Source organism: Ricinus communis, chromosome 1, assembly GCF_019578655.1.
Source record: "Ricinus communis isolate WT05 ecotype wild-type chromosome 1, ASM1957865v1, whole genome shotgun sequence".
Classification (NCBI taxonomy): Eukaryota; Viridiplantae; Streptophyta; class Magnoliopsida; order Malpighiales; family Euphorbiaceae; genus Ricinus; species Ricinus communis.
The window spans coordinates 36,090,966-36,112,751 of record NC_063256.1 but is presented as its reverse complement, the minus strand read 5'-3'; the positions used below and the strand labels follow the sequence as shown (position 1 = coordinate 36,112,751).

Here is a 21,786-nt window from a genome sequence, read left to right as displayed (position 1 = left end):
ATTCTAGTTTATTAGGAAGCCAACTTAGTTTAAAATAACCTTACAAAATTAATATTTTATTATTCATTATAAAAAAATTTATTTTAAATTAATATCCATTTTTGGAATAGCTTCTCTAAATATGTTCTAATAATGAATATAGCCAAATTAACTAAACTTAATTGTAACATTCTCCAATATTATAAACTTTTTTTATAATTTACATAATTATAAAGAATAATAAAAAAAAGTATACACCGATTGGTTATATAACATAATTGTAAGAAATTAATGATTCATATAATTATAATAAGATATTAGTGATTAAATTATATTGGTTAATGAAATGTTGTGAATTGAATAGTTATGACCATTGGTAAATGTTATGAGATTAAAGGTTCTAACCATTGCTACTTTAATAGAAAGCTACCGTTAGTCTATAAATAAGAATTGGTCATCTCTCTACCTATATCATCAACAATTATAGCAAATATAAAAATTAAAGATTAGAGTGTCCATCAATAAAATAAGAGGAAAAGGAACAAAAATAAAACTCTATTAAATATGGATCAACCGTATATTTTTTTCTTTTATTTAATGGTAAAAAATATAAAATTCCAGATCAATGAGATATTAAAATTTACAATAACACCATCAATGGCTGATTAAATTTTATAAAATAATTCATATTTATTAACTATCAATTATTAATTACTAATTATAGCAACTATTCTATATTAATTGCTACAACAACTAAAATTAAACTGCTCGCAGTTTGGCATTGCTTTTTCCACTTATTATTATTATTCAAAAAAGAAAAGAGAAAGTCATACTTTCTTTTAAAATATATTTAAAAAGACAAAAACTATAACTCTAAAATGTTTCAGAAGTTGCCGCCTGCAGCAATGCCAACTGCCTGAGTAAAAAGCATTGAAATAATGTCCTGAGAATGGAAGGATGATGGAGATTTGGCAATGCGCCAAGGTACAGAAAAAAAATAAAACCTTTATTCATAATTGAGTTGAGAGTGCACTTCCCAAATGGATTTCAGGCTGAGCCATTTGATTGGACCACCCTTTTAAATGAGCCAAATTCAGGATTAAAAAGTATTCAAACCTCAATAATAATAATAAAAAAAAAAGACAAAAGATGTAATGATATCATTCTAGGCATGTATGACCCAAGAACACCTAATCTAATCCAATGTCTCAAAAATGAAAAATTGAAACTTTTAAAATGATGTACTTCACCATATCATACTAGGTATGTTCATGGCAAGAAACAAAAAGAAAGAAAGAATAGTGATCATGGGTCATGTTATAACTAGCCTTTTTATTTATTTATTTATTTTAATGTAATCCTATGTCTCAAAATGCAAAAGAAGCTTAAAAGGGTGTTGTTGTAACTATACCTATTTTTACCCATGCCAAAAGTCAATTAATTTATATTATCCTTTTGTACAAGGCAAAAAATTGAAACTTGTTCTTTTGTCTCCAATTCTAGGCCAGAAAGCTAGGAATAGGACATGGATCACATTGCAACTCCCCAACCACAAATGGCAAGTGAACACCATCATTGACAAAAGGAAAACAGTAAAAAACCATTTTGGATACAATTATTATTTTTGACTTTTCAAATGAAAAGATTTTATATATATTAAGATATATCCCCTATAAAAATAAATTTTTTTGCAGTATAGTAAACCGATAGATAGTTGCCATATGGATAGATAATTATTTATTTATATCTTAAGAAGTAAATAAATATTATAAAAATAAATGACATGTTTACTGAAATTATAAATTCATTATAATAAATAAGTTTAAATAGATAACAATATCAAATTATTAAATTACAAATTAAATTAAATTTACAAGCTAGCTCACAAACTTAACAATTGGAGTTTTGTTTAACTAGAATTTAGTTTATTTATAAAATTAACCTCGTAGTACAAGCTCAAATGAGCTTTTCTTTAACACAACCATAAAGTGTTAAATGATAAACTATGAAATAAAAGTAATGACAATTAATTTTTGAATTATAAAAAATATAGAATACATCTTTGAAATTAAATTAAAAAAATGAATTACATATAAAATTGATATCAACACCATTATCTTCAATAAAGAAGTATGAGATTAATCCAAACCTAATTGTTTTTGTAATAAAAAGCAAAAAAAAAAAAAAAAAGGACTTCTGGTTTTATTTTGTAAAACTGAAAGAAATTCAATTTTTTGTGGGTCTACAGAAAAGCTTGGATTTTTATTTTTCTTTTTTCTTTTAGAAAAGATAGGAAACCTGAGTTTCAAAGGGAAACAGTGGGAGCACAATTATTCTGCTCTGCACCAACACACACAACAACACAACAGCTGCAGTTTCCTTGCGTTTCCTTTTCACCAACACTGTCCAAAACTGACACAAAGATATTGAATTACAGATACAGAAGAAACTCAGACACAGGAAAGAAAATTTTAGTATATACCCATTTTTTAATGAGCTTTTTTAGATTAAAGAAACACCAAACACCATCACCACCACTGCCTACTCTCTCTCTCTCTCTCTCTCTCTCTCTCTCTCTCCATAACTCCATAGCCTGTCTCTGTGTTTGTGTATGTTTCTTATAATTCTCTTTCAAATTGAAACAAGGGCCTTAAAACCCAGTTCAAACTCAAACTTCTAGCCTTGTTTCATCAGTTTATCTCCATCTGGGTATCTGGAAAAAAAATGGCAACTTTACACACTACTGCTCATTTTAGCACAGACCAGCACCACCACCACCATCATTTAAGCCGTAGTAGTAGTAGTAGTAGCAGTGACAATGACATGTCACTCTCCGGTGAGATTGGGGCCCACCGGGATTCTTCAGGGTCAGATTGCTTGTCACAGATTGATTTAGAAATTGGTGTTTTGGAAGATAAGGTGCATTTGGGCAGTAGTGCTGGTGGTGATAACAAGACTGAGAGAGACTGTAGAATTTGCCATTTGGGTTTGGAGAGTTATGCGCAAGAGAATGGTGTGGCTACTGAGTTAGGGTGTTCTTGTAAAGGTGATTTAGGTGCTGCTCATAAGAAGTGTGCAGAGACTTGGTTCAAGATCAAGGGTGATACGTAAGTAAAGATTTCAACTTTTATATTATTGCGTTGCATTAGCGTGCATTTTCACTGGATTTGTGTATTTAGCTGATGGTTTTTGTGATTTCTTCTGTTTGTTAGCTAAGAATTTTAGCTACCCATTTATTGGTTTTTGGTGTTTGAGGTATTTTTTATACCAATTAGTTGGATCCAGCATTTAGGTGACTCGAAGTGTTTTGAGTCTTGAAATGGAATCATGGGATTTTGCTTGATTATTTTTGTCTGATTCGTGCTGTTAAGAGTACACTTTTTCCACTTATGTGTTCTTTGTACTCTGCCAAACTCAAGTTAATCATAGGAAAAACCTCCGCTAAATGTGAATACTACAAAAATTTAGCTTGCTTTTCCCTAAACATTATTCTCTTTGGATAATTACTTCTAACCCTTTTTTTACATCCGTTTGCTCGTAATAAATTGGAGCTCCAAGCTACAGCCTAAAAGTAGTGGTACTTAAGTTGGCCAATATATATCCACTTGTTCTAATCTTGTGGATTGAAATAATGGTGTAAGCTGATTCAAGTTTCCAAATGTAGCTTGAACAAAGTCTATACATCCGCTTGTCATTAACATTCTTGTGTACTTAATGTCTACTGTTAGCTCTTGTTCCTGTCATCTGGTGGCATAGTTGTATTTATTCATTTGCCTCTTTGCAAGCTAGCTGAGTACAGTGACAGGACTGTCCTGTTGAAAAGCAAATTAGAAATGGCAATTCTGGTGGTCACCACCATGCCTTAAATTATAGAGAGATTTTTCTCGTCAAGAATAACTTGGAAGGTATTTCGCAGTTAAGTTTTATGATCTTTGAATAAGTCCAGGGGCGTGGGGTCCATTACCTAAACTTGTCTCTATGTTACCATTGACCCTGTTAAGTGGACATGTGCTTGTTTGCTTGCATGCAAATTTAATCTACTTCTGAAATTCTGCAACCATGGATGTCTGCAAGTGTATGTCTTCTTCAGTTTATTGTCTTTATATTACATACATTAATCAAACAACATTTGCTTGTCTGTGATAGTTAAATCCTGTGATCAGTGGTCCTTGCTTCATGGATCTATCACCCTTTAATTATTATGTTCCTTGTTACAAGTTAAGGTAATTGTTAATAGTGAATTCCTTGAGATAAATTACTAACGATCTTAGGCACAGAACTATCCTGTATCTCCTCATATTTTAACAAATAATCTGCAGTAGTTCTTACAAGTAGGAAACAGGTAAAAGGCTTTTAATTATAGAACAGTGAAAGATTTCTTCAAAACATAAGCTCTTTATGTGATACGAAATCCTGCTGTATGATTAATTGTACATTACTGCATAGAACACAACTAGGGAACCCACTTTTATGGGGAGATACTTTCATCTAAAGGAACAAAGGGATGCTGAGGAGCCACTTTATGGTATCTTTCATTTCATATTGTCGCTTTAATATATTGATCCATTTCTTTCCTTGAGAATTTGAAGCCTGCAGTTATAACTTATACTGCACATTGTGTTTTTATTCCGACTTCTTGTTGGTATAGGTGTAACTCATAATCAACCTATGTATATCTTTTTCTGGCGCTTCTTTTATTCTTTTTTACGTGCAGTGCCTCCGGGTTCATCCATGTCATTGATTTAAGTAATTGTGTAAGGTGTCAGCGTGTATGAATTTAACATTTAAGAATTGGTGTCAATTTGTGAATGCTAGATCATTCAGCAAAGTTAAAGATCAGGAGAAAAATCATGTTTCTTAACAAGATGAAAGATGGTTTTGTTAGTATCCCATGCGTACAACAAACCGATTAGAGGGGCTTTTTCTTTCCATCTTTTTGTTTCAGGAGGTAAATTTGATTTATAGATGAAAAAGCTATTAAGCGATAAAAAAAGCCACCTAATACATGTCCATTTTCTTTGTCATTCCATTATGTACGAGTTACCCAAAGAAGCTGCTTACCATTTTCTATGTTCATTCTGAAGACTATCAGCAACCTTTGGTAGATTTAACTCGTACATTTTACATGTTGAAGCAAATTTAGAATTTGCTGCTTAGCCTTAAGGTTCAAACTTTATTTTGTTTTATATATATATGCTACTGATTCAGTTTCCTTCTTTTGAAATTTTGAAATTTATATATCCTTATTTCTTATGTATTGACTCTTTTTCTTTCTGGGATATATTTGCAGGATATGTGAGATCTGTGGTACCACTGCTCTCAGTGTTGCTGGTAAACAGGCAAATGAGGCACGCAGTGTTTCTGTAGCAGCTACGACAGCACCAGCAGCACCTGTAATCATGGTCGAAGCTAGAACATTCTGGCATAGCCGTCGTGTTATGAATTTCTTGCTTGCATGTATGGTCTTTGCATTCGTCATTTCCTGGCTCTTCCATTTTAAAGTACTCTCATGAGTTATGGACCCAAGAGAAAGTGGATGAGGGATAAAGTGCCAGTCCAATTCTGTCAAGTGGGTGCCTTATTCCTTCCTATCTATAGTTATCAATCAAGAGAGAAAGTTGCTTGAGAAGATAAGATGTGGCTCTAATTCTGTCAATGGTTGTTTTGGTGCTTTATTCCTACATACCTCAACTATCCTTACATGTCTGTGCCACATTTTCATGTTATCATGTGTACCTGTAAAAGCTCCTTACTAGAGATAGCGTGTAAAAGCTTATGCATGTTCTCTCGCATGTCATGTGTAAATTCTGGTTTCTCTATACTAAAACTGTTTGATTTCCCTACCTTGGAAAGGAAAGAAGTTAAAATTTTAACTGGGTTTATGGAATCGCTTTCGGCAGACATTTAGTAACCACAGGTTCTCGCACTTTCAGGGCAGATTTTGGAGCCAACTGGCTCGGATTTAAGGCATTTGATTTTTTGCAGTCTCAGATATTTCACTTCAACAAGGGAAAAGGGAAAGATACTTGTTGATAGAGTAGGATAAAAGCAGCAACACCGAGCATAATAAATCACGATGATAGAATGGAGCCAAATACAATGTAATAGTTCAATTGCACCTGCAAGTGATCATATATTCCAAGACAATAACAAGGATATGTCAATTTCCGTCACTGCTTGTTTCCATTTCATTGGGATTGTTTGTTTTATAATCCATTTCTACAGGATTGTTTGCTTTATAATCGCTAACAGCCTTGTCGAATGTGCTCCTAACATGCTCGCACATGAACATCAAATTCTGGCATCCATCTTTCAGTACCTCCCTTGCTGGATCACCTGAAAAATTCAGTCCATGTAATTGAAACCCAAAACAGAGAAGATTTTATTAGAAGCTTAACGTTTTAATGAGGATTCACATGGAACATTAGGACATTAGCAACCTGAAAATCTCATACTGTAACACTGTGTCACTTGAAGATTCTAAAGATGGACGGATTGGAGCCTTAACAACATAGGTGATATACAAAGATAAGCACCAAAATTCACCAAAACACAAAGAAAAGAAAAAAGAAAAAAGAAGACAATTCTTTACATCTTAGCAAAGTCCAGGGACAAAATGCATATAGCATATAAATAGGGTTGCACATTGCAAATGATAAATATATGCAAAAATCCAGAAACAGTTAACCCATATCAATCTGATAGCAAGACTCTCTGATGCTCGTGTAAATATATAACAAAGAGAAAACAGAGAGTATAATCAAACATATAGTGCTCATCATGGACCAAACCATGTTTCTTCTGATCCATACCAAGCCAGCATCGATTTATAAGGTTTGAAACCTGCTAATCTTAGTTTTGATCAATGTTTATCAACTCACGAGAATAGAGGAATCAGTGGTAATCAATCACTAATCATCATCTTAACAAAGGTTTACAAATTGGCTTGAGGCTAAGCTTTTTTAAGTATCAATGGTGGATATATGTTACCTGTTGTTTGGACTCTAATATTAACTCTAGCATCTGAGGGATGAGGAATGCTGTATCCACAGAATGATACCCTTGGGCTGCAAAATAACATCATAATGTGCTTAGCATATTGATAAACAAATTCTTTACAGGCAACTTGACAATCAAATCGAAACAAAATGCGAAAGCCACTGATGGCACGAAGCAAATGCAATGAATGGATACTTGGGTTTACTTTAGTTTGCTCAATTCTACTAATGCCCTGCCACAAGCCATAACATGATGGATTCTAATGTAATTTCTTAATTGGGTAGTAACCGAATTGAAGAATCAACAAAAATCCCAGTGCAACCACATCATTTACAGCAACAGAAGAATTTTAAGAACCCAGTTCAAATAACAAACTAATCACCTAATATTTTTTAAAATAAAGACGAAAGCATGAATTTCTGAGCAAAAAGATTTGAGTAACTGACTCTTGATTCAAGGTGAATCTAACAGAGTTTGCAAGAGTGTGATCTTCATCAACAAAAGAGAATGTTGCCTGACTTGGGTCCTCTAAGGAACCATGCTCCATTGCTTCTAGTTACTCTGCAAATTAACAAAATTTATTTGAGATGAAAGAGAAGTAAACCCCTAAAAAACCCTAATTCACAATAGGATATGTCATGGGTTTAGTTTGATTTATTTAAGTGGGGTAGAAATGTCTCTGTCATTGTTTTAACCCAAAAATAGTTATGTTGCTTAGGTGGCCTTTTATGATTGGCCCTTTTTAAGGTTTGAAGTAACCAGCAGGTCACTTTTAAAGGTAGCACCTTTTTCTTTGTCTCTTATTTTACATCGGAGACATTAGGTACCCTCCTAAAACCCTAATTCGTGCCTCTTTATTGAAGTTTACTAGAATTCAAGACAATCTTTATCGAATTAAAGGCGTCACTTGAGTTGATATCTCACCAGTGAGATTTAATTCTTTGGCTATTATTGCTCCTCTGATTGTAAAAATGCTTCATTCGATAGATTTCATTGATTGGGTATTGTTTTTTTTTTTCAGGGTCTAATGGCTGCTAATAATGAAATACCAGCAGGTTTGGACAAAGAGCAGGTGGGTATTTCTTCTTCACCAATTTTGGGTTTCTTTATCACGGTATTATGAAGACTGAACTCGAATAGCATCTCATTGGAGTACTGGGTTTAGTTAATTGTGGGTGATGGGTACTTTAGTCATTGAATATTGTTCATTATTCAATTTATCTTACAGATTACTTAGAAACAGTATTGCTTTTAAGTGGATGCTTTTAATGTGGTTTGATTAAAGGTTTGATTTTTTATGGTGGTGTAGGTTTTGGGCATGCTAGGAATGGAGATGGAGTATAAGGTAGAGCTGTTTAACAGGTAGTCTCTGTGTGATTATAAATGGCACACACTGTTGTGATTATCTTTGTTGATTTATTGAGTGTGCTTGATGAACTATGTGATTGATTGTACATATACGAGCTAATATGCTTTAAATTTGTGTGCTTCTCTTTTGCAAATGAACTTTATATGGAAAACTTAAGGAGTTTACTACTTAAAAAGCAGATAGTACCTGCTTCCTTGCAGAATTTATTTATCCTAGTAAAGGAGATAGATGGTGTGTTTTTTGCAATTTGTCTTATATAATTTCCTGAGGGCTTTGGGTTGATAATTAATTGATTGTGGAGGTCATTTCTTGATAATAGAAGATTATACTCCCTTTGTACATTGGCAATGTCTTTGGGCCTTCAATGGTTTAAAATATGGATTATAATTCCATAATTTGATAAATTATTGTCATGTTAGTTTACTCAAATTTTTGGATAGTATTTATAGTCCCAAGTTTTCAACATTTTTTCCATTTGTTCCAACTTTTGTTTTGGCTTATCAGGCTTGCTATGACATGTTTCAACAAGTGTGTTGACAAGAGGTAAGATAATTTTTGCTCTTTTATTTTCTTCAGTTCCTAGAGTTCCTTGTGGAAGTGCTGCAGTGCAATTTTATTTTGTTAAAGTCTTTCTTCTACAAAGGTTTATATACTTCCTGTTTTCAGGTACAAGGAACCTGAGCTAAATATGGGTGAAAATAGTTGCATTGACCGCTGCGTTTCAAAATATTTCCTGGTAAAAACCTTTCTTTCACTAATGGATTTCATTTACAGTAGAGCTCTTTTTGAACCTAGTCAAATGATACAATGCATTACTATGACACAAGTTGAGTTTAAAAGATCAAAGTTCAAGTCTTAGTTTCATAGTCAAACTTGATCTCGTCACGATTAGTCACTTAAATGGATTTTTTGATTTGTCTCAAATACAACATTGAATATATGTGGGAAAGCTTAGTTGGTGAAGAATTCTCTTTTATACTGAATGGTAACTTGGTAAGTATAATCAATTCTTATTTAAAAAAACAAAATAGAAGTAAAAGCAAAATACTCAATTAGCTTCTGAAGCTTCTTGAGTCCAGTATTGTAATGCTGTGATTTGGCTCACTTGCCATTTGAACTACTCAAACTTGAGCTCTACTCAATTTATTTTGCTCGTCAAGATTAAGTTACTTGAAAAATCTTTGTCCCAAAAAGCTGAATTTTAGGGTTAGTGTTAACAAGAATGAACTAAAATCTTTATTTGATATGAAAATTTTCTTAGTTCTTTTAGTTGTACATAATAAGCGATGATGGTGCTAAATGCTAACTTATATTAAGTTGCACCCATTTATTTTCTCCTTTCATGCCTTTCCTACTCAAATCTTGCGAGCCTGTGTTTTCAACATTTAGCTCCATGGCTAGAATGAATCTAGATACGTGCTTACCACTGATGTTGGCTTTTTCATTGTTCTGAATACAGCTCTTTTCCTGATCCTGCATAATGTTATGTAGTGGCTTTGAGTTCTCAGTTCTTTTCGCTGTTCTGTATTTATTTCTGAAACTATGGCTAGAATGATACTATCATCCTTTTGCACATTGAATTGCTAAGCCTGCTAATATATGTGAAAGGCCATGATTATTATGATTGGATGATGAAAGCTCTATTTGTTATTCCAGGTGAACGGAATAATCGGCCAGATGCTCAGTGCTGGTCAGCGTCCAATGTAAAGTCCAGACTGGCTGTAATTTAGAATTTTTGCTCTATATGAAAATCTGCTGTTAAGCAGGGAGGGGAAGGAGACTGAAACCTTTCACTTGGTTAGATTACTTTATTCATCTTTAATCAGTGAGGTGATTTGGTTTTACTTCAAATTAGTGAACAGCTTTAATAAAAATTTGATCCCAGTGATGAGTAATTTTTCTTATAGGTGTATTACATTGAATCATATTATTTATCAAATCTATTTCTGCAAGTCACTTATTACTTGCAAGAACAACATATGCCATAGATATTAATGGTTGTTCTAACATTCTCCTTTTTTTAATGTTACCTTGACATGTATGTTAGTGACTACTATAAAGTATTAAAAAGAATTTTGCATATCAGATTTTGCATATTAAGTGAATGTACAAGTTTGACATTTCAAGACTATGCTAGTCTGTTTGAAATTGTTCTTGGGTGTTGGTAGATAGATTATTATTTTTGACCTTTTATAAGCTACTTTTGTTGTTGGGTGTTGAAAAATTAGGTTTAGGTTTAGAATTTTTTTAATTTAATATTTAAATTATTTTAACTCTTTTATAAGCTTTTTTTCTCAAATATATTTTTGAAAAAAGCATTAACTATTTTTTACAAAAGCAATTTCAAAACTCAAAAAATAAAATAAAATAACACAATAAAAACTGAGATAACAAGAGGACATAACAGCAGGATTCTTGGATAATCTTCATATGCACCTGTCTCAATGTCAACAAGTGAAACAACCTTTCAGTCTTCTCAGTTAGAACACAGAATTGGGTTAAAAAAATTCAACCAGAGTTACTGCTAAATATGAAGGATAGTCTAAAGTCCCTAAATGAATTGTCACTGTCTATCTTTAAGCCAAAATTTGGATCAAGATGATGAATAGAAACACATCAAAACACATAAATATAGCTCTGGTGCTGCAGAAACTCAAAATGCCAAATAAATAAGCAAAGATGGGATACAAGGAGTTTTTTAAATGGATAAAGAATTTTGTTTCTTTTTCTTTTTCTTTTTTTTAATAACTATACACTTTCAGACTTCAGTTTCTATGTTTTTGGGCTTCCAAGGTTGTGCCATCTTTCAGAGTTTCCTGTGCATCACTGTCCATCCCGAGGCTGAAGAGTGCCGCAGCTTGGAGATAGAAGGCAGTGGGCCACTCAGGAGATACTGCTTGAGCTTGCATGGCATCTCCAAGGGCTTCTTGTGGCATGTCACTTATCAAGTAGCACAAGCAGCGTCTGGCAAATACAGTCGGTGATACCATGGTCCCAACATCAATAAACTACACAAAAACAATAGAACAATATCACACTGTTAATTAACCAGGTAATAGCTTCAATTTTTAATGCGGCAAATTCTGATAGGAACATGGAATTAGGACACAAACAGCAGATTCTTTTGGGATAAATAATAGTGTGGGGCATGTCTTTTCTCACAAAACAGAGAAATTGCTGTTTTTACAACTCATTAACTACTAGGCCTGGCCATGGGCCTGGTAATGGCTCAGCCCAGATAATGGTCAACGCTTCCAGTTCATCGAACAGGCTGTGGAGAGACAACCTTAACCAGCCTGGAACCAGAACCGGTCATCCAGGATGGTTCAAAGCAGGAAAAGAAAAATGGCCAACTTGCTGGAAGGCCAAATATATTAACATGTTTATTTTCTAAGAAAAATATTAGGCTTAATTTTATTTTTCAGATTTGTAATTTAATTGAACTAGGATTGAACCGGAATCAAAACCAGATATGAACCTGGCTGAAAATGCTCAACCTATGAACTATACCGTCTATGACCTGGCCGGTTACAGTTCATACCCAGGAAGAACTGGAGCTGGCCTGAAACTACAGGTTCTAGTCCGGATTGAACCGTTGGCCAGGTCTACCAACTACCCTATGGTAAATTGCCTATTTTTGTGTTCTAGGACATATGTCTCTCTGCCATACCATAGAAGCATAAAAGCAGCATCACCAATCTGTCACAATGTCACTGTAATCATTTCACTTAGATAGGATGGCATAGCCTTTAATGGAGAAGATAATGAAGTAAACTGTCATCAAAATATCTTACCTGTGTGTAACAATCAATGGCTGTAGCAAAGTCTTTAGTTCTAAAAGCAGCATCTCCACGTTTCTTACAATTGAGTGTTTCCTGTATTTGATCTGTCCACATTTGGAAGGAAAGCTGCAAAACAAAAGAAATTCAATAATGTTCTGCGCATAACAGGTGAAGAATAACAAAAAAAGTTGAACTTTGCTGTGAAAAAGTTGCTTATAATTGATGCAAGTCATCTCAGTACTTTCATTTTCTACTATCAGTGTGAACTATGAATTTTTCAGCATGGGAGACAAAAATTGTCTGCTTTTGACAGAGAACCATCCCTGAGAAAGTACTTCTATGAGAAGGCTTGCTTGTTTGAGAGGAAAAAGAGTAAATAGTATAAAAAGGGTATGATAGGTTATGCGTGCAACTATAGACCCTAATATCTAGCAATTTAGAAATGAAACATAAACCACGATTCAACTAGAGCAGAATTCCGTGATTTGAACTTATTCAAAGTCAGGGACAGGTAACAAGAGAAGTACACTCATTTGCATGCATGAATCTTGGAGTGACACAATGAAAACTGTTTAGACTCGGGCGACTAATGACTAGGAAGTGATAGGAAATAAAAGAAAATTGTATATTAATATGCTTGTTAAATGCTAATTGATGATATAGTACGATATTAGACTATCAGAACTCAGAAACCTTAAACCTACAGAAATTAAAGATGTTACTTGGATTTTCAGCATGAGCAAAAGAAAAGATGGAATCTGATGTCAAACATTACTAACCTCATTTGCAATCCCCTCATCATCTTTATATCCCACCTTCTGCAGAATCTCATGTATTGCAGTAAGATCCATTCTTGAACAAGCTTCACCTAGAGGTGTCAATGACACTGTTGGCTTTGGGGATGCAGCTCCATGTGGAATCCCCATCAAAGCATAGGACGGAACCTGTTAAAGATCGGTTAACTGAATGAAATAATATGTTTATGGGTTTTAATTAGCTGCATCAATGAATACCAATCCTTCAAAACATAAATGATCAGCTCTTATGATTAGCAGTAAGACTGTAAGGCTGACTCAAGCTTGCACCTTAAAAGAATTGAGCTGAGCATGAGCTTGAGATTCCATGAATTCTAATTCTGGTCTTAATTGTTTGAAAGCTAAGCTTACATAAATTATTAATTTGTTTAAATAGCATGAATTTGACTTGAATTAAACAAGAGCCATCAGACAGACGTGATCAAATTGAGCTCAAACACACAGAACTTGACTTTATGCGTAGTAGCAATAAACTAAATTTACTAATTAAAAAAGTACAGCCTTCAACTAGAAAAACTTTTGAGCAGTTGTTAATATAATAACATGAAAGAAGCATGGAATACCTCTGTTTCTTTCTGAAGATGAGTAAGAGCAGTGACAAGGGTCTTTGCATTTGGCCTCTCACGGGGTTCATGCTGTAAACAGCGTGAAGCTAATCGCACTAATTCAGTTCCATCATCATTTGAAAAATGACCCTCCAAACACGAGTCCATCAGCATCAAAAAGTTCTTTCCACGTATCAGATCAATTGCCTGCAAAAGCAACAGAACATGTAGCATTAAGCTTCAAAGTTTTTAAAGTGACAACTCTTTCCTTAAGCAATGCTGCCTATAATTCAAACATATCCAAAATTGAAACTTTTTTTTGTTATTTTGCTAAAAGGATGTTATCAACGCATAGAGAAATCTTCATCAGATTCCACCTAAAATAAGGAGCAGTCCAAGGAGAAATAGATTACATGGCTTGGAGGTATGTGCTTGCCACTGAGAAGATCAAGCAATAGTGTGCCAAAGCTGTAAACCACACTTTCTGGTATGACTCTTCCTGTGATATGAACATGTCTGAGCTTAGTTAAGCAATAATACAGGTAACAACTATTGGAATTAAGCATCTAGTTATACAAAGCAAAATGAAGAAAGCAATTAGCTGCAGCTATTACCAGTTCTCAGGTACTCAGGAGGGGTGAAAGCCAAGTTTGTACTATAGCTCTTGCCATCTCTGCTATTCTTCATCAGGCCAAAGCAGGAGAGCCTTGGATTGCCGTCCTGACAAGTGGTACCTCAATATAAGGAGTAGCTCACAAAAGGTTGCCAACTTTAAGACAAACATAGAGCTCATGAGCTGTAAAATGAAGAAAGTACCTGGTCAAACAAAATTCTATATGCATTAAGGTCATGATACAAGGCCCTTCCTTTACTGCTACAGTATTCCAGAGCTTGAGCCAGAAAGAGAGCCACTCTCAATCTCATTGCCCACTTCATGGGCTGGTTCTCCCCTAAACCAATTTAAATCACAGCACTTCAGCATCCCAAGTTATGCTTTAAAACCCAGAAAAACAAAACCTATAACTTAAGAGAATAAGCCAAAAATCTGCATTTAATTTGGTCTCTTTAAAACAGCTGGCTCAAAAATCTAAAAGGAAAACAAACAGTAAGCATAACCAATATTCTCAAATGTATTAGATGAAATAAATTACCAGTAAAATAAAACCTTACAATGGAAAAGATGCTTAGATAGGGTCTCATTAGGCATAAACTCAGCTACCAATAATCTCTCCTCTCCTTCACAGCAACAGCCAATCAAATTGGCTAATCTCTCATTTCTCAACTGCCCCACAGCTCTAGCCTCCTCCTATAACAACAATAGAAAAAAATGACCCACATACCAATCACGTTCAATCATCAAAATCCACCCAAAAAAGATAATATAAAAAAAAAAAAACAAAAAAGACAAACAAACATAGCTGCTATTAGAAAAAGTAAGATTAGAAGACAAACAAGGAACTGGCGAGAATCAGGCCAAGCAGACTTGTTGAATCTTTTGATGGCGATCCAACGATTATCATCTTGAAATCTGCCTTTATAAACTACATTGGGAGCTTTCTCACCATGCTCTGATACAATATGGTCTGTACTAAAACCTGAAGTAGCAGCTCGTAGCTGTTCCAAGCTAAACTCTTTAAACCCAGGAAGCAAGTCACCATTCTCTGCAAGTAAAGAAATCAAATCAAAAGACAATAAATCAAAAAGAAAGATTCTCCGTTTCTTCAAGAAACTGAAATGTGAGTAAGTTTACACAAACCAAGATCAGAAGACTCATTGAGGTTTGATTTGAGATTAGATGGCCACCAACAGAGTGATAATTTGGAGCACCTAGCTCCCATTTGGCTAAAAATTCAATCTCTTATAAAAACAAAAACAAAAACTCAAGAAACAAAAAGAAAAAGAAAAAAAAAAAAGATTGAAACTTTTCTTGATAGTTCACTGTCTTTGAAGCTAAAGATTAATGCTTTTAGTGCTTAGTTTTAGTTTCTTTATATCACTTTGTTGGGTAGTGCAAGAGGGTTTTAAGGAAAGAGAACAGAAACTTGCAAAAAAGAAAAAAAAAAAAAGATTTTTTTTAGTGAAAAGAGAGTAGAGAGTGAGGGGTGAAGCTAATAATCTGTTTGGGTAGCAAGAATGTGTAATAAAAAGAAAAAAGAAAAAGAAAGGAAACTTTTTGGATCCAAACAAAAGAATCAGTCACTCACTTTCTCTACATTTTCACCGCTTCATCATTCTCTCGTTTCTGCTTTCCAATTTTTATTTAATTCTATTAAAGTTTTCAGTTTTTGTAGCTTCTCTTTGGTTTTCTAAATTTCTACCAACTCCACTCTCAATTATGGCGACTGGCAAAAAAAATTTATTTACTTACTTTTAATAAATAAATCTGGATATATTTATTTTATTTGTCTTGAATCCATCTAAAAAAATTAATATATATTATAATTTGTATAATATTATTATTTACAGAATTTTATATTTTTATATTATGCTTTAGTTTTAAATTTTTTCTAATATTTAAAATATACTTTTCAATTAAATTAGATTATACTTAGCTAAATAAAATAGAGACTTTTAGAGATAGAATTAACTAATTTAGTGTGAATCTTAAAAAATTAACTTAATATGAATTTAACAAATGAAACATTGAATTAGATGATTATTTATTTCATTTATGTGAGACTTATTTATAAATTTATATTTAATTTTATTAATAAATAATTTCATCGTTAAATTATATATATATATTATTTATCATAAATATAGACATTGGTGGTAATATGAGAAAAATAATATTTTGAATAATATAATTTTATTTATTTTAGTAGAGCTTCAATTAAAAATATTATATTTAAATTTGATTTACATGTAACCTGATTTAAATTATTTTAATTTCTTATCCATTCAAATATTTAAGTCCAACTCAAAAAAATATATCAATTGTATCCACAGATTTAGCCTATAGAAAACATATATTTTAATTTAAATTAAATCTTAATTTATTTTTTTATTTATAATAAAAAATTATATAATATGTACTTTTTATAAATTGAATAAACTTACAGCTATAGTTTTTTTATTCCGATAGATTTCTTTTTTATTTAATAAAAGTTTGGAGTCTTGGGTATGGATTTTTCCATTCGAATACTCTATCTGAGAGTTATCAGTATTTATCAAATCTGTTCCTATCTAACGGAACACTATTGAATCAAATGACAAAGGTATTGTTAAGAAAAAGATGACTTTTTCTGGATGAAATCAAATTAGATTTTAAAAAAATAATTATCAAACTCTATTATTTATTATTAGACTTCATTGAATTTGAAAATAGTTGTATTAAAGTAAAAGAAAATTACATCTAGCTAGAAAGTGTTCATATTGAGCTAGAGGAATTAAATAAATACTTAGACACATGACAAAATCTAATACTCTTTTCATACTAATTTTATAGTTTATTTTTTTATTTATACACCAATTAAAAGATATAAAATATTTTTAGTCAATTTTATTATTATTTATCGTTAAATATATAAATTATAAGTTTGAAATAAAAAATATATAATTATTTATAATTGATACCACCTATATTAATTAATAAATAATAGTTTTGATAATTATTTGTTAAATTAATATTAATTAGAAAAGAAAATAGATTAAAATTTAAAACAAATAATTAGGATGGAGACAATAAAAAAATTAAAAATAATAAACATTTCACATTTATTTATTTTAACTGTTACTCACATAATCGTGGATATTTAATAATCTTATAAAATTATTTATTGATTTTAGAATAACTCACATAATCGTGGATATTTAATAATCTTATAAAATTATTTATTGATTTTAGAATATCAAAATACAATTTAGTAAAAATATTATATTTTATATTATATGAGTGATAATTGGGACAAATGAATATTGACTGTTTAGCATTAAATTAAAAAATATATTTTCTTTTATAAATGCTGTTTAAAGATATTAATAAATGTCCTTGGAAAAAAATTCTTTAAAGCACTATTTCAAATGCAGCAGTTGAGTAGAGGGCACGCGCAGGCAAAAGAGCGTGATTGAAAATTGATTTACAATAAAACCAGGAATTAACTGGAGTTGATAAAAAGATCGGCAGGGGAAGTGGCGATTAATCGCCGGGAATCAAGTCCATCGCTGTCATGTGGAGTAGAGAGGTGAGGGGGAGTCAAAGTCAAAAAAGGTATATTTTAATTGGGTATGTGTTATTAATACTATAATCATTTTTCCTTAAGACCTTAGTTTAGGTAAAGTTGCATTTATGGATTAGTTTTATTAAATTATCAATCTTGGTATTGTCATTGTCATCATATCTCTATAGTAAATGGATTTTCTCCATATAGAAATTAATTTATTTTTCTTTTATTTTTTTTATAAATCATATTAACATTAGTAAAAATATATTTTTCGTTATTAATATATTTACTGGCAGATACCACTTTTGATATTTAGTGGCTAATAATATTTTTATTATAAAAAAATAATTTTTTTTAAATAATAAATAAAAAATTTTAAAATTTATATTTGAAAATATCAATCAGCCGTTGCTATTTTAATATTTATAGATTAATATAAGTAAATTTAAATTTCTTAAATATATATTTCTATTTTTAATATTTAATTTTTTTATTTCATCGTAAACCCTTTTAAACTTTATTTTCAAAAAAAAAAATTTAAATATTATTTTCTTATTTCACTTGAGTATTTAGAAAAAAAAAAGAAAAAAAAAAAAGCATAACAAAAATTTCAATTTCAACAATTTGTAACACATATAATGTGGTAAAAAGTAAAAAGTTCCTTTTTCTCTTTTATCTAAATTGAAATCATTACTAAAAGTTGAGTAACATGAATCTATTTATTTAATTTATTCTTTTCTTTTCTTTTAAAGAAAGAAAAAAAAAACTTTTTAGTGTTGATTATAAGCTACATCTAGGTCTTATAATTACAGGTAGAATTCACTTTAGGCCATAATTTCTGAGCATAATGCTTAGAGTTTAAAGATGAATATTTCTTTTTCCCCCCTGCCTTTTTGGTCTCTAATGCCAATAGGTGGACAAATGGTATGTGGGTTCCATATTATTGATGGTGATTTAGGATTAAATTTACCTTTTATCTTTATCTTTATCTGTATCTCCTCAGAAATTCTTGGTATTGTGAAGAATGTTGATAAATCTTAATCAAATGATCAAAAAACTGACTTTTTTCTTTTCAATATGATTGTTGATGCTTTTGTTTTCACTTTTTGTCACATGGAAAAGGGGAAAAAAGATATACATTGTTTCTCCTTTTACAATTTAATTTGTATTTTATACATACAAAAATGATCTGCAAGTGATTATAATAGGATTAATTATAAATTTTATATCCATCTAATATTTCAATAAAATTTATCCGAGACTTTTTTTATTCAAATATTTTCTTTGTCGGTCAGACAAAAGATTATTTATCGGATTAATAATTGAACAAAGCTGAATTAAAATTTGATGCACTTAAATTTGGTTTATGTATTGTAGATCTGAGTCGAATTTATTAAGTTTATTTGAGTTTAAACGAGTTTAAAAAAACTTAAACTAGCTTAATAAATATAATTTATGAATTCAATTTATTGAAAATACAATATTTTTTATGAAATTAATTACTAAATATTTAATTTTTAACTAATAAATAAATGTAAGTAGATATTTCTATATTATAATAAGTAAAAGTACAAAAACTATAAGTTAAATATTAAATTATTAACACTGTATTTTCAAACTTTATTTAATTTGAATTTGACTTATTTATTAAATAAATCTTATTAAAAGAGATTAAACGAATTTTTATCTAATCGAGTTCTAAGATTTATTTACAACTATACTCATATGCATTATTAAATTTATTCCCATTCTTTCTCAATGTATGCATAAAGCTAAAGAAAAAAGAAATAAAAAGAAAAATCAATGTTTTTCTTTTACACTTATTTTGGTTTAAGGGGAGGAAGGGGAAGCAATGTGGTGTACTCTTACCTATAAAAGGCAAAAATTACTTTTGGCATCCCAACTTCTAAAAGGGTGAAAAAGTTTGAACCTTTAATTGAATTGAGGTGTTGGGGAGCTTTTATTTAGAGTCAAATTTTGGTTTAGCTACTTCAATTCTTCTTTTTCTTTATCCAAGTGTCAGTTTTACCTTCATGGAATTTGTGAGCTTGAAAGCAATGACTTAAAATATATATTTTTTAAGTGATACTCTTATCTATCTAAGCCTAACTGTGTTGGTAGGATTCTGTTATTGAAGGTAGAAGTCTCAAGTTCGAGACTCTATTCATCTCTCGTGAAATAATTTTAAATAAAATTAAAAAATTAAAAAATTAAAAAATAGTGCGGAATCCATACTGACCCGCCTAAAAATTCCTCGTTTCCTTTCGCAATCAACAACTAAAATATCTTAATTATATCTCGGAGTTAAAAAAAAAAAGTGATAGTATTAATTTAATTTAATTTTAGACAAAACCAAGTTAGAGTATAAAATTACTACTTTTTTGTTGCAAGACAACCAAGATTTTTAGTCTAAAAGGAGCATTTGCTTTCCCTACTTGTGTCCACTCCTGCCAGCAAGTGAGCATAGAACCTGCTAATGAATCCTGTTTTGTTTAAACAATTAATTATTTAGGTGCCAAGGGCCAAACCAGACTGTTTGCTGCTAAGCAAACTTCCCTACTTCTGCCCCAATCTTAGTAAGCAATTCTGCTGCTACAGCTGGTGCAACTTTTGGTAATTATGTTTAAAGTATTAAAAGGTGTTTTCAAGACCAAATCTACCAAATCCAAATGTTTTAATGATAAGCAAAACAATCTTGATAATTTATTATAATAGAAGATACTCTAGCACACTTTAGGCACAATTATGTCCTAAATTTTTTCTCTTAATAACTCTATCTCTGAAAATAAAAGACGTTTCGGTGGATCTGACTTTTATATAGTTATATTTTTCATTTTATTTTGTGAGACTGTTTTCTATAATTTAAATTTAACATATTTTTTTTATATTAATCTAGAATGGAAAAGATGTTTTAGCTAATTTTTCAGATAATTGACACAAGAAGTATAAGCTTGTGAAAAAAGAAAGGCAAAATTAAATATTATATCAAATTGATCAAGAAATAATTGAGGTCAATAGTAATAGTTTGATAAAATGATGGAAAACTATGCAACTGAAGGTTAGATTCTTCTTGACTTAACTTTTCCAGCTAAATTGGCTAAAAAATAGACCTATCTTTCTCCTTTCTAGCCATTATCTAATGCATATATACAAGAACATCCACACACATTGTGGTGGTCTCCACACCACAAACAGTGATAAACCCACATGGGTAAAGAAACATTAGCATTTGTAAGGGCTCAATGATCTTTTTTCTTATTCAAAAATATGTTCTTTGTTTAGCATATTTACCTATGCTAAGATTTGTAGCACAGACAATGAGGATGCTCCCATGGATCTGTATGGGAACTTTAAGACAAAGTTCATCAAAGTGGTTTTCTTGGATTTTGGAAGCATGAAGGAAGATATCAGTTCTTTTCTATGGCAAAATTCTTAATATATAACACACAAACCTACTTTAGTTCTTGGACCACTGTCACATGTTTCATCAACAGCTTGGCTTTCCAATTCTTTTTTCATGCTTTTGCAGTACTCAGGATCCAATGACAGAATATTAATCTGAATAATATCTTGTGCTATGGTATTATGTTTTACTTTCTTTTGGGCATGCACTGTAATAAAGCAGGATCCTAGAAAGTACAACCTTGAACTCTGCATGCTCAAATTGTATAATTTGGCAGAGGAAACAATTAAAAAAAGAAAATTCAACCTGGAAGAGTAAATTTAGCTTGAGTAGCTATTTTCTAAAGTATTTTAGGTTAGTTCATTCATGAAGTATGACCAACTAGTGATTCTGATGGCTTGATTAGAGAAGAAACCTGTTAAAAAGGAGGTATAATGGACACAGGCTTTTGAAGTTGCAACAAATGGTTTAAATTGGAAATGCAAGTAGAAATAATAATCTTATTGCTTGTTCCAGAAAATTGACACTGGTAAAGCAGGAAGAGGAAAACCCATGTTTTTACCAAGGAAAAGAGCTTAAACAGGGGAAGGGTACAGTGGTTTTGAAAGGGAGAGAAACAAAAGCATGCATGTGATGTAACAAGTGCTGTCTCCAATGTTACCATATATTTCAGCTTCCAATCAAAAGAGAATATACAAGGGGAGAAAAAGAAATAAAAATGTAGAGGATGA

General features: G+C 31.4%; 4 protein-coding genes across 5 annotated transcripts; 2 read left to right on the top strand and 2 right to left on the bottom strand.

Moving 5' to 3' along the window:
* The first annotated feature begins 2,248 nt into the window (after nucleotides 1-2,248).
* LOC8279794 lies at nucleotides 2,249-5,852 on the top strand. The gene is made up of 2 exons (XM_002520408.4): nucleotides 2,249-3,086; nucleotides 5,270-5,852. Exons 1-2 carry the CDS (start codon nucleotides 2,704-2,706, stop codon nucleotides 5,490-5,492), a joined length of 606 nt encoding a protein of 201 aa, XP_002520454.1. The 5' UTR covers nucleotides 2,249-2,703; the 3' UTR covers nucleotides 5,493-5,852.
* Nucleotides 5,853-6,043: 191 nt separating this feature from the next.
* Nucleotides 6,044-7,685, bottom strand: LOC107261365 (DNA-directed RNA polymerases I and III subunit RPAC2). Its single transcript, XM_015720040.3, has 3 exons — nucleotides 7,425-7,685; nucleotides 6,970-7,046; nucleotides 6,044-6,315 (listed from the first exon to the last, which is right to left on the bottom strand). Exons 1-3 carry the CDS (start codon nucleotides 7,523-7,525, stop codon nucleotides 6,140-6,142), a joined length of 354 nt encoding a protein of 117 aa, XP_015575526.1. The 5' UTR covers nucleotides 7,526-7,685; the 3' UTR covers nucleotides 6,044-6,139.
* Nucleotides 7,686-7,756: 71 nt separating this feature from the next.
* LOC8279795 (mitochondrial import inner membrane translocase subunit TIM10) lies at nucleotides 7,757-10,327 on the top strand. Of its 2 annotated transcripts, none has more exons than XM_015720043.3 (6): nucleotides 7,757-7,801; nucleotides 8,000-8,050; nucleotides 8,288-8,340; nucleotides 8,852-8,890; nucleotides 9,014-9,083; nucleotides 10,004-10,327. In XM_015720043.3, the coding sequence occupies exons 2-6, from the start codon at nucleotides 8,006-8,008 to the stop codon at nucleotides 10,052-10,054; spliced, it is 258 nt and encodes an 85-aa protein (XP_015575529.1). In that variant the 5' UTR covers nucleotides 7,757-7,801; nucleotides 8,000-8,005; the 3' UTR covers nucleotides 10,055-10,327. The 2 variants fall into 2 exon arrangements, with proteins under 2 accessions (XP_015575529.1, XP_015575528.1); XM_015720042.2 differs by having other exon boundaries at nucleotides 7,762-7,904.
* Nucleotides 10,328-10,979: 652 nt separating this feature from the next.
* LOC8279796 (serine/threonine-protein kinase BSK5) lies at nucleotides 10,980-15,739 on the bottom strand. The gene is made up of 10 exons (XM_002520410.3): nucleotides 15,246-15,739; nucleotides 14,942-15,150; nucleotides 14,660-14,795; nucleotides 14,306-14,439; nucleotides 14,104-14,209; nucleotides 13,903-13,988; nucleotides 13,508-13,696; nucleotides 12,909-13,073; nucleotides 12,142-12,255; nucleotides 10,980-11,355 (listed from the first exon to the last, which is right to left on the bottom strand). Exons 1-10 carry the CDS (start codon nucleotides 15,325-15,327, stop codon nucleotides 11,113-11,115), a joined length of 1,464 nt encoding a protein of 487 aa, XP_002520456.1. The 5' UTR covers nucleotides 15,328-15,739; the 3' UTR covers nucleotides 10,980-11,112.
* Between the last annotated feature and the right edge of the window lie 6,047 nt (nucleotides 15,740-21,786).

What these genes read in the sequence shown, in the direction of transcription:
- LOC8279795 (XM_015720043.3), top strand. Translation starts at nt 8,006, where the DNA reads ATGGCTGCTAATAATGAAATACCAGCAGGTTTGGACAAAGAGCAG. An exon ending in AAGGTAGAGCTGTTTAACAG is followed by an intron (nt 8,341 to 8,851) that starts GTAGTCTCTGTG and finishes TTGGCTTATCAG; the next exon opens with GCTTGCTATGACATGTTTCA. An exon ending in GCGTTTCAAAATATTTCCTG is followed by an intron (nt 9,084 to 10,003) that starts GTAAAAACCTTT and finishes TTGTTATTCCAG; the next exon opens with GTGAACGGAATAATCGGCCA.
- LOC107261365 (XM_015720040.3), bottom strand. Translation starts at nt 7,525, where the DNA reads ATGGAGCATGGTTCCTTAGAGGACCCAAGTCAGGCAACATTCTCTTTT. An exon ending in AGATTCACCTTGAATCAAGA is followed by an intron (nt 7,047 to 7,424) that starts GTCAGTTACTCA and finishes GTTATTTTGCAG; the next exon opens with CCCAAGGGTATCATTCTGTG. An exon ending in TATTAGAGTCCAAACAACAG is followed by an intron (nt 6,316 to 6,969) that starts GTAACATATATC and finishes TGAATTTTTCAG; the next exon opens with GTGATCCAGCAAGGGAGGTA.
- LOC8279794 (XM_002520408.4), top strand. Translation starts at nt 2,704, where the DNA reads ATGGCAACTTTACACACTACTGCTCATTTTAGCACAGACCAGCACCAC. An exon ending in TTCAAGATCAAGGGTGATAC is followed by an intron (nt 3,087 to 5,269) that starts GTAAGTAAAGAT and finishes ATATATTTGCAG; the next exon opens with GATATGTGAGATCTGTGGTA.
- LOC8279796 (XM_002520410.3), bottom strand. Translation starts at nt 15,327, where the DNA reads ATGGGAGCTAGGTGCTCCAAATTATCACTCTGTTGGTGGCCATCTAAT. An exon ending in CAATGAGTCTTCTGATCTTG is followed by an intron (nt 15,151 to 15,245) that starts GTTTGTGTAAAC and finishes CTTTACTTGCAG; the next exon opens with AGAATGGTGACTTGCTTCCT. An exon ending in ATGAGGGGATTGCAAATGAG is followed by an intron (nt 12,256 to 12,908) that starts GTTAGTAATGTT and finishes TTTGTTTTGCAG; the next exon opens with CTTTCCTTCCAAATGTGGAC.